Source organism: Xiphophorus couchianus, chromosome 8 (assembly GCF_001444195.1).
Source record: "Xiphophorus couchianus chromosome 8, X_couchianus-1.0, whole genome shotgun sequence".
NCBI classification, from domain to species: domain Eukaryota; kingdom Metazoa; phylum Chordata; class Actinopteri; order Cyprinodontiformes; family Poeciliidae; genus Xiphophorus; species Xiphophorus couchianus.
Genome location: NC_040235.1, coordinates 13,365,974 through 13,379,785, shown reverse-complemented (window position 1 = coordinate 13,379,785; position 13,812 = coordinate 13,365,974). Strand labels below are relative to the sequence as shown.

The window sequence follows — 13,812 nt, the reverse complement described above, 5'->3', positions numbered from 1 at the left end:
TGTACCAAAGTTCTGTTTTCCTTATGGTATAAAAAAAATACACACACACACACACACACACACACACACACACACACACACACACACACACACACACACACACACACACACACAGAGAGGCAAATCAAGCAACCTTCTAAATATAAATTACTGAAAATACAAACATGTGACTTTCTTCAGGAATGGTTTGAGTAGATGTTAAAATGAGATTTTCTCTTTATTAGGAGCATTGTAAAAGAATTAGAACAGATGCCAGAGCCTTTATTCAATAAAAAAAAACAACTCATCCAATTTTATGCCTTTTGATTTTAATTTAAGAGCGAAATGTGTGAGTGTAATCTGGAGGGGCATTTTATAAATATTTAATACCATTTTAAACCATCTACCATCTTTAGTTTTTAATTTACTAATGAGGAAACTTTATTTTAATGAATAAGGCACATCTTGCTTTATTTGTATTTTTTTATACCAACATTTTAATTGTAAAGCTGTTAAGCTAAAGTGTAATTGAAAACTTGAATTTTTTTTGTTTTGTTTTTTACAATATCATTAAGTAAATAGTTATTTCAAATGCAAACAGTATATCGTTTACATTTAACTTTCCTTCATGGTTGCTTTGAGAAAACAAAAGGGAGGAGTCTTACCTCTAATGTGTGAGCCCTTCCCAACGGGCCACAGTGACATTTTAATTTAATCTTCAACAATCTGACAACCTTCGAGAAGCTGCAGTCCTGCTTCTTTTATCAATTACATCCATTTAAAATTCCCCAAGTTTGAAGGTGGGTGAACAGAGCGGAAGATGCTGTACATGAGAATCAGGGTGGGTCCATCAGTGGGTGTAAAACACAGATTGAGAGTTCCTGCTGATAATAAATGCTGGAAGGTGATTGATTTGACACACTGGCCACAGGCTGAATGTCCCCATCCACTGAAAAGAAGAGAAGACGACGGCAGATCTGTCTCTTTCTCTTTCCGTCCATGATTGGAAGATTAGTCTTTTCTCCACGACTCTTGCACAATTTTCAAGTGAGGTCAGGCGGCTTCACTGACGGCAGATCCGGAGTAAAGATTCAGAGGTCAGGGGTCACGTGGACCTTCAGCTAGCGGCTGAGGGGGAGCTGGGGTAGCGACATGGCCTGGTGAGGGAGGCTCTGAGAGGTCAGGACGGAAAACGGATGACCTGGAAAACATGTATTTTAAAAAAAAAAGAGACACATAAATGAATATCTTGTATTTGATGAAGCTTCAAAAACACCGTAGGGCTGAAAAAAAAATAAAAGTAAACTCACTATCGATGTACCCGTGAAGAGCTACCATGCGCGCTCGTTCAGGACTGCCGAATGGGGAGTAATGCAGCTCATCGGGCAGCGACGAGGGAATCCTAGACTGAGGATGACCCTGCGGAGCACCGCTGTGCTGGGGCGTGTGCTTTTTATGTCGCGCTCTGCAGTTTTGAAACCACACCTATGAAGACACAAACATCATGTAGCTACGCTTTTTCCCTTCACCGCTTTATGCTGATGTAAAAAAAAAGTGTAAGAAAAAAAAACACCTTTATTATTCTATATATCTGCTTTGATCAAGACAAATAATTGTGGAACTGAGTTATTTGAGTTTGCATGCAGATGAGTAGATTGTGAATATGTGTGACCTTTCTGACCTGTATAACTCTTCTGCTCAGGCCCGTCATGTCTGCCAGTTTCTGTAGCGTTTGGGCGTCTGGATTGTTGTCCTGCGCAAACTGCGCCTGCATGATCTTCATATGTTGACAACATATTAATAGAGATCAACCACAAGAGTTGCTAAAAAAGATGCAAAGTTTCTAAGACATTCATTGAAGGGAGAGTCTCACCTGTAGCTGTTCTGCAGTGAACGACGTTCGTGCTCTTTTGGCCGGTTTAGGCTGACTGTCCTGTTCTGTCGGGACTGCACCCTCTAATGTAATACCATTACCTGAAAAACACACCGAATTATCAGATATAGATCCAGTCCACATTTGCAGCTAAGAGGTATCACACGTTTTGTTTATTGTCAGCATCTTCCAGCAGATCCATATTTTACATTTAATATGTTGTGTTGCACCATGCTTTCAAAATATTGGGATAGGAGTTTAATGTTTACAAAAACAAACAAAAAAAAGAATTAAACTTTCAGATGACTTACAGAAAATTGGCAAAAGTTTTGATGAGCATTAAGAAGTTTCACAGCATATATCAACACTGTTAAAAACATTTTTAACCCAAAAGTAAGTCAGATTATCTATTAAAACTCATCAGTTGCATTTAACTGCAAAATATTTTGCTAAGTTTTATGAGTTATGGTCCTAAAATAGTTTCAAATTAACTTCAAACAGCTGTCAGTGATTGAAAAGGCAAAACAAAGGACACTTTTATAGTGTGTGCTTTCATTTGTCATGTTAAGTGCATTTATGTTATCTTCTAATTTAAGCGCTAGAACTTACGTGAAAGATAAACTTAAAGAAGTGCATTTTGTTTGTTTTTTACAGAAAATTAAATCTGAAAAGTTTGTTGTTCATTTCCACTCAGCCCAACCAAGTCAGTAATTGTAAAACTCATCTTTACAATTAAAACAGCAGGTATTTTGGAGTGTATCGCTACACCAGCTTCACAAACCTAGAACTGAAACCTTTCCCCTTTCTTCTTTGCAAAACAGCTTAAACTCAGTCAGATAAAGACCTTCTGTGAACATTGATTTTTAAGTCCTGCTTCACATTCTCAACTGAATTTGGGTGGAGACCAATATGTGACTATGCTTTTTCATAATACATAATAATACAGCTGCGGTTGTATTTTCTACCATAGTGTCAAGTCTTTTGCAGCATATTACAGGTTTTCTTCCAGAATTACACTGTATTTAGCTTCATCTAAATACTAACAAGAAACTCTGACCAGCTTCCTGGGTCTCTGCTGAAGAAAATAATCTCCACACCCACAGTGCATGTAGCTCAAAAGATTTTGACTGACGGCAACGAGTGCTTGCTATGTGTCCTGCTGCAAACGGCATCTTTTGCCTGTCTGTTAACACTTCTTGCCATTCTTTCATATTGGCTAGATTTGTGAATCAAGTTGTCCTAAATAATAGTGTGAGCCACAAGAAAATATATGCTTGCAGCATACAGAAAATGCCTAAAGGCACAGGGAAACATCTTTGCCCCTCACCACTCTCAGCCGCCCGCTTGAGGTTCTCCACCATGGTGTCGTAGTGGATCCGACACAAAACCTTCTCCTCCACCAAGCCGAACTCTTCTCCCGTAGACAGCTGCCTCTTACATGAGTAGCACGCAAAGCAGGCCAAGTGGTATGCGTTCCCCCTCGCACGACGCACCCAGTCGCTGGCATATATCTGCCGCCCACAGCGGGCACACTTGGTACCAAACCTACTGTGAAGGAGAGAAGAGGAGAACAGCATGGGGCGGAGAGGGAGAAGGAAACACAGAGAGAGAAATGAGGACAGTGTTCACTCGAAAACAAATCCTAAAAATGAAACATCCACAATTACATCCTTTTCTTTCAGAACATTTTTTACCAAGATGAAGTATGCGTGTGTATGTCTGTATGTGTGTTTAAACTTGTGGCATTTTCCGAAGCCTTTGAGGGAAGAAACCTTGGAGGAGGATGAAGCTTTTAGAAAAAAAATCCTGCAAACTGAGCCTTGAATACAAACAAACCAACACCTGCAATTTCCTGGTTGATCCATGAAGGCCCTGACACACACACACACACACACACGCACACCCACCCCCTCGCCCCCTCCCCAACGCACACACACACAAGTAAACACACATCCTAAATTAGACGGAGGAGCAGGGGCTTGCACACATTGGAGTAGGAGGAAAGACGATGACATCATTTCAGGTCACAACACTGTAACTGATAGTAACAGTGAGCTCGTCTGTGTGTTAGTTACTGTTGCGGGTGGGTGGTTTGGGGAGTTGATGAGCATGGGGGGAGACAGTGGGTGAGAAATGAATATCCGAGGAGGCACTGCAAGAGAAAGGGGATAGCCGTAGTTGAGGAAGTGGACATTAAGTTGTTAGATCAACAAATTCTGCAGAAAAAAATATCTTTCATCCTAAAAAAAAAAATGAAAAAAAAAAGAATAGCTGCATTTCAGAGGCTGTGAATATGACAGATGAGAAAAATATAACATGTTTGTAGATATAAGAAGTTATGGTACTCTAAATGTATTTAATGAACCAAATCACAGCCACCATCACAAAATAAATATGTGCAATATCACAGTCACAAAAGATTGGTTGGCCTCTGCACCCTTGATACCTACAGCTGTTAAATGTAGCTATGCCAATGCTAACCAAGAGTGGAGGTGAATTTGTGATGAAAGAGAAAAAAGGGAAGTGGTAGCAAAACGTGGGTTAACGAGAACTGATGTGTGAATAAAATAAATAAATAAATAAATAAATAAAGCCAACTGCATTTTTCATACAGCACTAATTGAAAACAAATATATCTTGAGATATTTTGCAAGACAATCTGGTTTCAAGACTAATTGTATAGAACTGCCTGGTCAAAATTCTGTTTAAATTAATCTATTTCATTCTAGTCAAATCAGTCATGAAGCTAGATTCAAATTAGATTGCATGCAGTCCAAATTGAAGAATACAATGCAGTCAAATTTAGTTGACTGTATTGTATGGTGATTAGTAAAAAAGTTTTGTAAGCAAGGCACTCAATTTCATTGAGTCATTAACAACAAATCCTGAGAATGGGAAGGAAGACGTCCCTTTTTAATAGGAAGAAACCAATCAATTCTGGCTCATTATTACTGGGCATCTGCCCTTGACCAGCTGGATGTTAAGAGTAAAATAAGCAGAGAGAGAGATAAACAAACATGGGAGCACATCTAATATGGAAAAAGGAAAACAAAATGAGTTCACAAAATTCATGGGAAAAACACTTTGATTAATGCCGATTTTCTGACTCCATTAAGCACAGAAGTACTGAGTCAGGTGTTCTTTCTATGGGAAAGAAAAACAAGGGGAGTAAAAGAAAGGAAACAGTAGCATTAGCACTATCCAGGAAATAGACTCATCTAAACACACAAATACAAGGCCAAGTGTATTGACTGTATTTGTACAAAAGAAGAAACTTCAAACAGTAAAACACTTTTCACTGTTATTTTCCAGGTAAAATATAATATCCAATGATGACGTCCTCCTCTGTTTTTTACTACTTGGTTTTTGGTCACATGCATTAATAAATACAGTTGCTAAATCTAATTTTAAACAATCATACAGGAATAGACAAGACGAATAATGCAAATAAAGAAAATTGCTGTAGAATATCACGTTTATCAGATGCTTTAAAATGTCCAAAAAAATCTGCTTTACACATGAATGGAGCATGGGATTGAACTGTGTTCTGAAGTGTGCATTATGGACTTTAATGAATGTTAAATGCTTCAAGTTCAAGATGGTTGGGGTTAGGTTAAGAGCTATTGTTGAGGTCAGCAGCTGGCAATTCTGGTGAAGGAGGCAGCCTGAAAAAAAAATGAAAAAAAGAGCTGCATAAACGGTAACCTTTAACCGAAGTGTACAGCCAGATTTATGGTGATTAATGCTTGCTATGGAGATATCCTTTTCAATATCAGAAGCCATGAATAAAGCTCAAAGGAAAGTTATATTTCAAAAATACTTTAGAGGAATATAGGCAAGGGGAAGGAGCAGGATAATAGACATCCATCGGGAAGGCGAAGGACCGGGGCAAACAGTTGTAGTGCAGAGGGAAGTGGCAATGTGAGGAACGTAAGCGAGAGAGCAGGAGGACTAGGGTGCGTTGCCAAGTGAGTGGGTTTGGCAGCGTTTCAGTGCACTCAAGTCCACTCTGTCTGGGATAAAAGCGTACTACAGCCTCGACATCACAAGGTTGCAGCTCCTCTTCTGCATAAGAGCGAGAGGTTTCATTTTTATGCATGTAGTATCATAGAGGGCAAGTCGTTGACTGCGTCTTACTCGCCATCTAACTGTATTCCCTTCTGGATTTTATCATTTCAGAATAAATCAGCAAGTAATAATAGATCCAATAAATTGTTACTAGCCACAGAGGGATGAAACTCGCCACAGCATGGACCGTGCTTACGAGCCAATAAAGCCGAGCCAGAAACAAATTGACCCTGTGGCTCGCTGTGCACATTGTTACAAAGGATTCCAGCCCGTTTTTACAGTAAGAAGGAAAACATTGTGAAACGTTGTGACTAATCCAGCATGACAGCTTGTCAGTTTCATGCTAAGAGACAGAACCCAGAAAAGCTGTAAACCATCCCCATGTTTCAACCTCTCACTCCTCTATCTCGATCAGTTCCCTCCTTCTACACTGTTCTTCATAAAAAAAAAAAGAAAAGGAAAAAAAACATATTTATGTTGGAACACTGTCATTTCTGGCCACCTCTACAACACCCCACACCACTAAACTCATTTTCATTACCGGCCTCTTGTTTGACTAATTTTCATATTATTTTTTTTATAGTAATCTTCTTACTGCTGAAAGCGCTTTCAGGAGCTACCGATTCTTGCATTATTCCTTATGAGCTTTGAGAAACTCGCTTCGCTATTATTAGATTTGTAGAAACTTTGATCATGCCTGACTGTGTGGTTTTATGGTTTGTCTCAGGTTTGCAGCAGAGGAATCAAATAAAAGAAAAGAAGAAGTTGTTCGCATTCTTTGCAGATTTTTGGATTTGGTTTTTTTCTTTAACTATTCAAGTCTTTCTGCTCAAATCTGAGAATACAATCATTGCATTTAACTAAATAGAACAAATGCAGACAGATTTATTTTTTTTTATTTGCTTAATAAAATTCAAACCATTCTCTCTGTGCCCACTGTTTTCCCCTTTTTTTTTTTGCTACCATGGAGACCTAATCAGTTAAATAGAAGTGGGTAGGTGATGAATAATTGCTATTCCAAAAATAACAAAGAGTGCACATGCATAAAGAGGTGCACGGACATTTAGATGTGAAACACACACTCATAGTTACAGCCCTGACGTCCCAGGGAGCCCCTGATTAGTGCAGCAGAGCAACTTCCCATATTGCCTGCAGCTCACGGACGAGGCACCGGTGGAGTGAGGGGAAGGCTGGGAAGAGTAGGAGGCTGATAAAGAATCATTTTATATATATATATATCTATATATATAGATATATATATAGATATATATATATATATATATATATATATATATCTGTAAGAGTGTGTGCGAGATAAACTCCCAAGGTCTGACATTGGTTTGAGAGGCACAGCGGGGGCTTTATCCCCTTCAAACCCCCCTTCAACTCCATCCCTGCACACACATACACAGAGGGAAACCCACTCTGATTTCCTGCTATTACGCCCCATTAAAGGAGCTGTCAGTCCAAAGCCAGATGAGAGGCTGACACAGATGAGGAAACATCTCCAGAGGTCTGAAAGCGGCCCAGAGGATGGGGACTCCAGGGGTGTTTAGCTCACTTTTAAATCTGATGGCCTAAGCCCAGACTGCAGTTTGTGTTTACAGAACGGGGCGAGGCACAGCAGGCCCTGCAGCAGAACCAGACTGTTTACTGCTATGCATTTACACAATTTTATACTCTCAGGCCAACTTAAAGAAACAGCAAATCAATTTTTAAGAATTTAATTAGGAAATTTTGATATTTTATCTGAAAATCGTTACAAAATTAGAGGATTCACTTTTTTACTTGATAGGGTTTGACCTGCAAAACATAATAAATCCTCACTATTATGTTTTGATTTATTTCTGCGTTAAAACGGTTAAATTGTACTTTTAATTTGGCAATTGGAAGTGTTGCCCTATTTTAATCAGCTAAGATGTTAATATTTAGCCAAAACCATAAACATACTTGATTGGCAAACTTCTCCACTTTTCTTAGTTGAACTTTTTTTTACATTTATTTGGGCATCATAAATAAGAGCTCCATCTGTAGCTAAATAACTCTACTGAAGGCCTCTTAACACTGGCACTGCACATAGCCATGTAATTATTTCATCAAGAACCCTGCTGCTCTGTGGGAAAAAATGGTCGGATGATTCGGTTTATAATTCACCCTGTAAAATAGCACCATATGCGGGATCTCAAAAGGTAAATATGTACAACTTTACATACAGAAAGTCAAACATTGTGCTTTGATGGCATTACTAAGCTGACACCCATTCAGAATTAAAGCCTAAAATATAACAATCAATATTTTCAATGACATAAAAGCTAGATTATGTTAATTTTTTTTTGGAAATATGAATCGAATTCAGAATAAACTCTACAGTGTGGCTTTGTGTGTCATAGTTTAATTTTAAAAAGCAAAGGACGGAGCCTTTAAACAGGCCACTGGTTCAGTAACACAACATAGCAAGGCAAATATGAAACTCCAGTTTGTTTTTAAGAATTGCAAAATGACTGACAGCTCGTAAATGAACACAGATCTCCATGTGAAATCATATTATTTGTATATAATATGCATTTCAAATAATACGCGTGAAAGTGTGCAGCTTCGTGTCTCTTTGTATCAGAGTTTCAGTTTGGATAAGAGTCACATTCATGTCAGGAACATGCTGGACCAGACTCTCGGGGCGGTCTAATTGCTGGTCTGGAGGCCTGTGGGTCTGGGGTTGGAGGACAGCTAATTGCGGGTGATTATAAACCTCAGAGCGCTGGCCTGGCCTGGTGTCAGGTTTTGATCAGACAAACAACCAAGTTCACGCGCTGCTCCATGCGCTCTCTTCCTCTGCTCTGTTTGACACACACACCACACACCCTCACACACAAACACTCACAAACTGCAGTGTTAAGCATAAATAGGCGTTGTGTGTCTGACCCCAACCCAGCTACTGAACATAATATTACTACGCTGCTGGCGTGAACCCATTTCAACCCCACACACCACACACATATGCATGCATAGAGAGCAATATCTTTTGATCACCCTTTGGGTTTAAGAAAATAATTACTGGTAGATCCAAGAATGAAGTCATTAAATATTGCAAGCAATAAAAGCTACAGACACTGCAATAATAATTTGGGGCAAAATTATCCAAATGATTTAAAACTTTGTCTCGTTTTGATTTATTTTTTTTTTTTTAATTAAGCAAAAACTTTATAGCAAAATTATATTTATCTTTCTACATGAGCAGATAATTTTTATTACAATCAGTACAATAAAATCTTGTTGCTCCAGATTGCTGAGCAGATTGTTGTGCATTTCTACATTTGATATTTATACTTATTGATGGTGAGCTTCAGCTCTTTCAGGTTGGAAGGCCTCCCTTGAATCTCCCTAATGTCTGACTGACCAACTCCAAAACATCAGCACTTCCAGTCAGAAGAAAGAAGAAATTCTGAAGAAAAAAAAAATCATCTTTAAACCTACATTTACCAGGGTTATGATATAGATCTATTCATAAATACATAAATTTGACCTGTTGGTCTTGGTGCCTTAAGAGTGGGTTTGCGATTTGTAACGTAATTGGGTAAATTTTGGCGTTCGGACTAACAGCAGCTAAATTCTGACTGCTCTGTATGCTACATTGTGTGAATCATGTGGAAATCTCGTTTACAGTCAGGAAACAGCAACACCTCCAAGCTGGTAATAGTGGGAAAAATAAGAGATTAAATAAACTCAAGGAACGCATAAACGCATTTTTAAAAGCAGTCAAATCCAAAACGTGAACTTGTCCTCCTAATAAGTATAAAGATTTAAACTCTCATAACAAACACGTTTTATGCTTGAGAAGCAGAGAGGGGTGCTTTCCTTTCTGTGGCTCTTAGAAACGTTGTGCGTCAGATAGCCATAACAACAACGCGGATCTTTCAGCTCTTCCCTGTGAGCAGTGGCTTTTATTTTGATACACACTTTCAGCTTTTGAAAGAGCTTTTCAAAATTACATGAAGCAGCCCGCATCTATCTCCAAGGATATACAGGATGCAGGGTGCGTGTGCATGCTCATATGTTTGCGTGTGTGTAAGAGAGAAAGAGAGAGAGATGGAAAAAGTATAGAGCAGACGTGGTGTTTTGAAAACGCGACCATAAACTTACCCCTACCTGAAATAATCCATTTTGCAGAAGATCTCCTTGTTCTTGATGTAGCAGCTGCTGTGCTGACGCAGTGACGTTCTGCACACCGAGCACTCCAGGCAGCGCACGTGCCAAATCAGGTTGTTCACCTGCGAAAAGACACCAGCCGTGTCAAATCCACGATCAGACCCCCGCCACCTCCCGCCCCCAAAAGAAAAAAAAAAAAAAAAAAAAAAAAGAACAGTGAGTTAGCTTGTCAGTGCTGAGATAACCCTGCTGCCAAATGCTGCAGAGTTCCGCCTAATCAGCACTAATATGAGGCTGATCTCGACTCGGTTAACGAGATTATCGCCAGTTTTCCCCGAGAGGGATCAGGCCTATCACTTATGATTTACATTTAGTAAAATGTAAAAAAAAAAAAAATTAAATTAAAAAAAACAGGAAAATAAATAAAATATTTAAAAAATTGTCAAAAAATTGTTTCGATTTGTCTCGATTTTTATGTTGCTGTTTTTTAAAAGTCAGTCCAGTTTTATGTTTGCACATACTGTGAATTATTATATTGTATTTTTAATCTATTAAAAAAGATATATAGCATTACTACTACTACTACTACTGCTGCAAATAATAATAATAATAATAATAATAACAATAAAAATTTGGTGATGATAATAATAACTATTTTTGCAGTTTGTGAAATGCGTGGTTTTTTTTCCTTTTGTTTGGTTTGTTAGCCGCAAACCTAGAGAGCAGCATGATGTTTTAACAATTATAAGTTTTCTTTACCACTAGATTGTCAGTTTGTCTACATTAAATTATGTAGGGTTGAATTACCAAAGAAAATTTCACAACAAGAATTTGACGTAATAAACTACAACCTCTGTTATATTTTAGAATATAGAAAGAAACATTTTAAACGCTGTATTTAATGAGAAACACGGTAAATATAACCTTTCTTTCTATTTAGCTACTTCGTTTACTGACTAAAATATTTTTAGCATAAATAATTCTTACATGCATTTATTTTTTTCAAAATATTATTGAAATAATTTCAATGATTAAATAGTTGGTCGAATTTAAATAATAACTTGGAAAAACGAGGGGAAACTATTTTATTATTGTTGTTTTTAGGTTAATATTTAAGTAATAAAAATGTCTATTACAACATGCATATTTTTTGTTTAAGCTGTCGTAAAAGTTTGAATATGTAATTATTACTGTTGTGAGACAACAGACCTCACAAAACCAGTTTCCGAACATTTGACGCTGGAGATAACATCAGCCGCATCTGTTAACATTCACGATCCGTTCAAATAATAATGATGATAGCCTTTTTTCATTTGTTGTATAAATACTTTAGATTTGTTTTTCTCTTTGTCGTTCCGCAGTTTGGGTATTTAAAGTGCCATCGTCCAGCACAATAGGCGCATTAAGATGTTGAGACTTTCTTTTCACTCCAGCACACCAGAACAAACACACAGCGCGTCTGTTACATTCCCAGTAAGACCACAGTAAACACGCACACTTTGCTTCTGTTTGTACTTTGCAGACAGGCTGTTGTCTGTCGATTTTCATGCAAGATTTTACACTTTTTTTTTTTTTTTTATGAGTCTGGAATTACAATAGGGAAGGTCTCCGGCTCACCTTCAGCAAGTATCTGTCCAGGATCTCCAGCCCGCAGCTGGCGCACACGTTCTTCCCGGTGGACGGCACGGAGCTGGCGGTGGAGGTCGGCGAGCACACGGAGGGGGTGGACGGAGTGCTGGGAGGAGAGCGGATGTCTTCCCGCTCCATATTGGAGCGCTGGGACTCCCCGTCCGAGAGAGACTGAAAACAGAGGCAATCATAAAAAATAAAATAAAAAATCCGGTTCGCATCATGTCGCCATTTTTATTGCGCAATTTCCCACTTCTAAACAGATGCACTGATGTCAAACGATAGAGAGGCGCTCACCATCGGTGTGTGTTTGGAGTCCACAGTGCTGCGCGGGGTTCCCGGTGTGCTCTGATGCTCGGCGCAGATCACCTACGAGAAAGCCTTCAGTGAGTTCCCGGTCTTCATCGGTTTCCAGATCTCATCTTCAGCTGAGAAAAATCCCCGGGAGACATTTGCGGAACCCTCTTCATGCAGGGCTGCTCCTTTATAAAGCAGTCCCGACAATAAACCGCGCTTAAAACCGCTAACGGGGCCCCCGCAACAAAAGGCACATTTTAATGAAGCTATTTCAATTTGGATTGATTTTTTTTCCCCCCTCATGCCCTTAACCCATGCCTCTGAGAATAATAGTATTTTCTGCGCAATCCAGGACAGCAAGAGTGGAGGGGGGGGGGGGGGGGGGGGGGGGACAACTACCTGTAATTACAAATAGCTGCGGATAAGAGGGACCCGGAGTGTCAATTTCATCTGTCAATCAGCAGAAGGCAACGGGTCACCCAAAGAATTGCAAATTTGATTTTTAATGGCTGTAATTAAAATCTAATTCTCTTCAGGGCGAACTGGCTGCGCTCGACACAAACGGAGGAGAGAGAGGGAGAGAGATACGCGGACCGCAAATCACGCTATTCATAACAGAGAGGGCGCGTGCCTCCTCACGGCGGCTGGCGCGTGCGGCTGATCTCAGTACACAAGCCGTGATTCCTGTGACATCACAGAAAGGCAAAAAGAAAGAAAAAAAAACGCACAAAGCGGGAGGCTGCGGGATGCAAAGAAACAGCGCGGTCTGGCCGGAGGAGACATGCAATGAAGGAGCGTTTTTTTGTTCTTGTTTTTTACTCACAGAGTTTGCGCAAAACCCAGGCCCAAAATGGTGCTATACGCACCCCCTGATAACAGTTTCCCAAAGTGTCAGTACCTGCTTTGTTGGAATTCCTTCAGACATAATCTTATTTCCCTCTGAGAGAGGGGACAAAACTTCATTTTTCCAGTACATGAACCCCCCCTGCAGTCTCAGTCTTCAGGGTCTCCAAACTCTGCGCCTCAAACCAGGGGAAGAAACAGCGCGTCAGTCGGCGTCAAGGTTTGCAATATCCGTTGGATATCTGGTGCACCGTTTCTGTTTTTGATACAATACGTTTTTCTCCGCTGAACCCTGCAGCGCGTTCAGATCTGGGCAACCAGGCATAAGCTTTGCAGATGCAATGACTCCCGTGTCCGACTTCTTCTCCCTCCTTCTCTCTCTCTCTCTCTCTCCACTTTTGAGTAGAAGCCCGTCTACAGGAAGTGAATCAAACCGAGGGCTTGGCAGCTTTTTTACTCCGAGTCTTCAGGACAGGCGGGCTGGGCTGCGGCGACCAGAGCGCAAGGAGGACAGAACCAAAGTGTCTCTGCAGAGCTGCAGGGAAAGTTTGCGCGGCTCTGCGGGCCTGCCTTATAGTTAAAGAAGGGGGAGGGAGAGGAAAGAGTTTCAGAAGGGTGGACACAGTTTGCAACAGCTGTGACACAAACTTACTCAAGTTATGCATCTCCGTGTTGGTGTTCTCTGAACGAATAAAAAGAATAACAAAAGTAATGCACTGAACTTATAAATAAATGTTACTATTTGTGGATTTCTAACAAGTGATCGTATAAATTTTAACTGTTAAATTGTAATTTTTTAATCATATTCATGTAAATAATAATTACAGTTCCTTCTAAACCTTTTAACCAGGCATTCATCATGTCTGATTGGCTAAAAGAAAAAGAAAAAAAAACAAACTAACTAAAATATCAAAAAACAAAATTCCCGCATAAATTTGTTTGGATAAATTTCATCCTGAAATTGTAAATTTAGTTCATAT

General features: G+C 39.5%; 1 protein-coding gene across 2 annotated transcripts; it reads right to left on the bottom strand.

The window, feature by feature from the left end:
- Positions 1–647: 647 nt before the first annotated feature.
- On the bottom strand, positions 648–13,375 carry lhx6a (LIM homeobox 6a). 2 transcript variants are annotated; one of them, XM_028024568.1, is made up of 9 exons: positions 12,888–13,375; positions 11,990–12,061; positions 11,681–11,863; positions 10,064–10,185; positions 3,180–3,400; positions 1,853–1,953; positions 1,661–1,756; positions 1,290–1,464; positions 648–1,180 (listed from the first exon to the last, which is right to left on the bottom strand). In XM_028024568.1, the coding sequence occupies exons 1-9, from the start codon at positions 12,963–12,965 to the stop codon at positions 1,101–1,103; spliced, it is 1,128 nt and encodes a 375-aa protein (XP_027880369.1). In that variant the 5' UTR covers positions 12,966–13,375; the 3' UTR covers positions 648–1,100. The 2 variants fall into 2 exon arrangements, with proteins under 2 accessions (XP_027880369.1, XP_027880370.1); XM_028024569.1 differs by having other exon boundaries at positions 3,180–3,397; positions 12,888–13,369.
- Between the last annotated feature and the right edge of the window lie 437 nt (positions 13,376–13,812).

What these genes read in the sequence shown, in the direction of transcription:
- lhx6a (XM_028024568.1), bottom strand. Translation starts at nt 12,965, where the DNA reads ATGTACTGGAAAAATGAAGTTTTGTCCCCTCTCTCAGAGGGAAATAAG. An exon ending in CAAGCGGGCGGCTGAGAGTG is followed by an intron (nt 1,954 to 3,179) that starts GTGAGGGGCAAA and finishes TGTGTTTTTCAG; the next exon opens with GTAATGGTATTACATTAGAG. An exon ending in TCACTGCAGAACAGCTACAG is followed by an intron (nt 1,757 to 1,852) that starts GTGAGACTCTCC and finishes CAACATATGAAG; the next exon opens with ATCATGCAGGCGCAGTTTGC.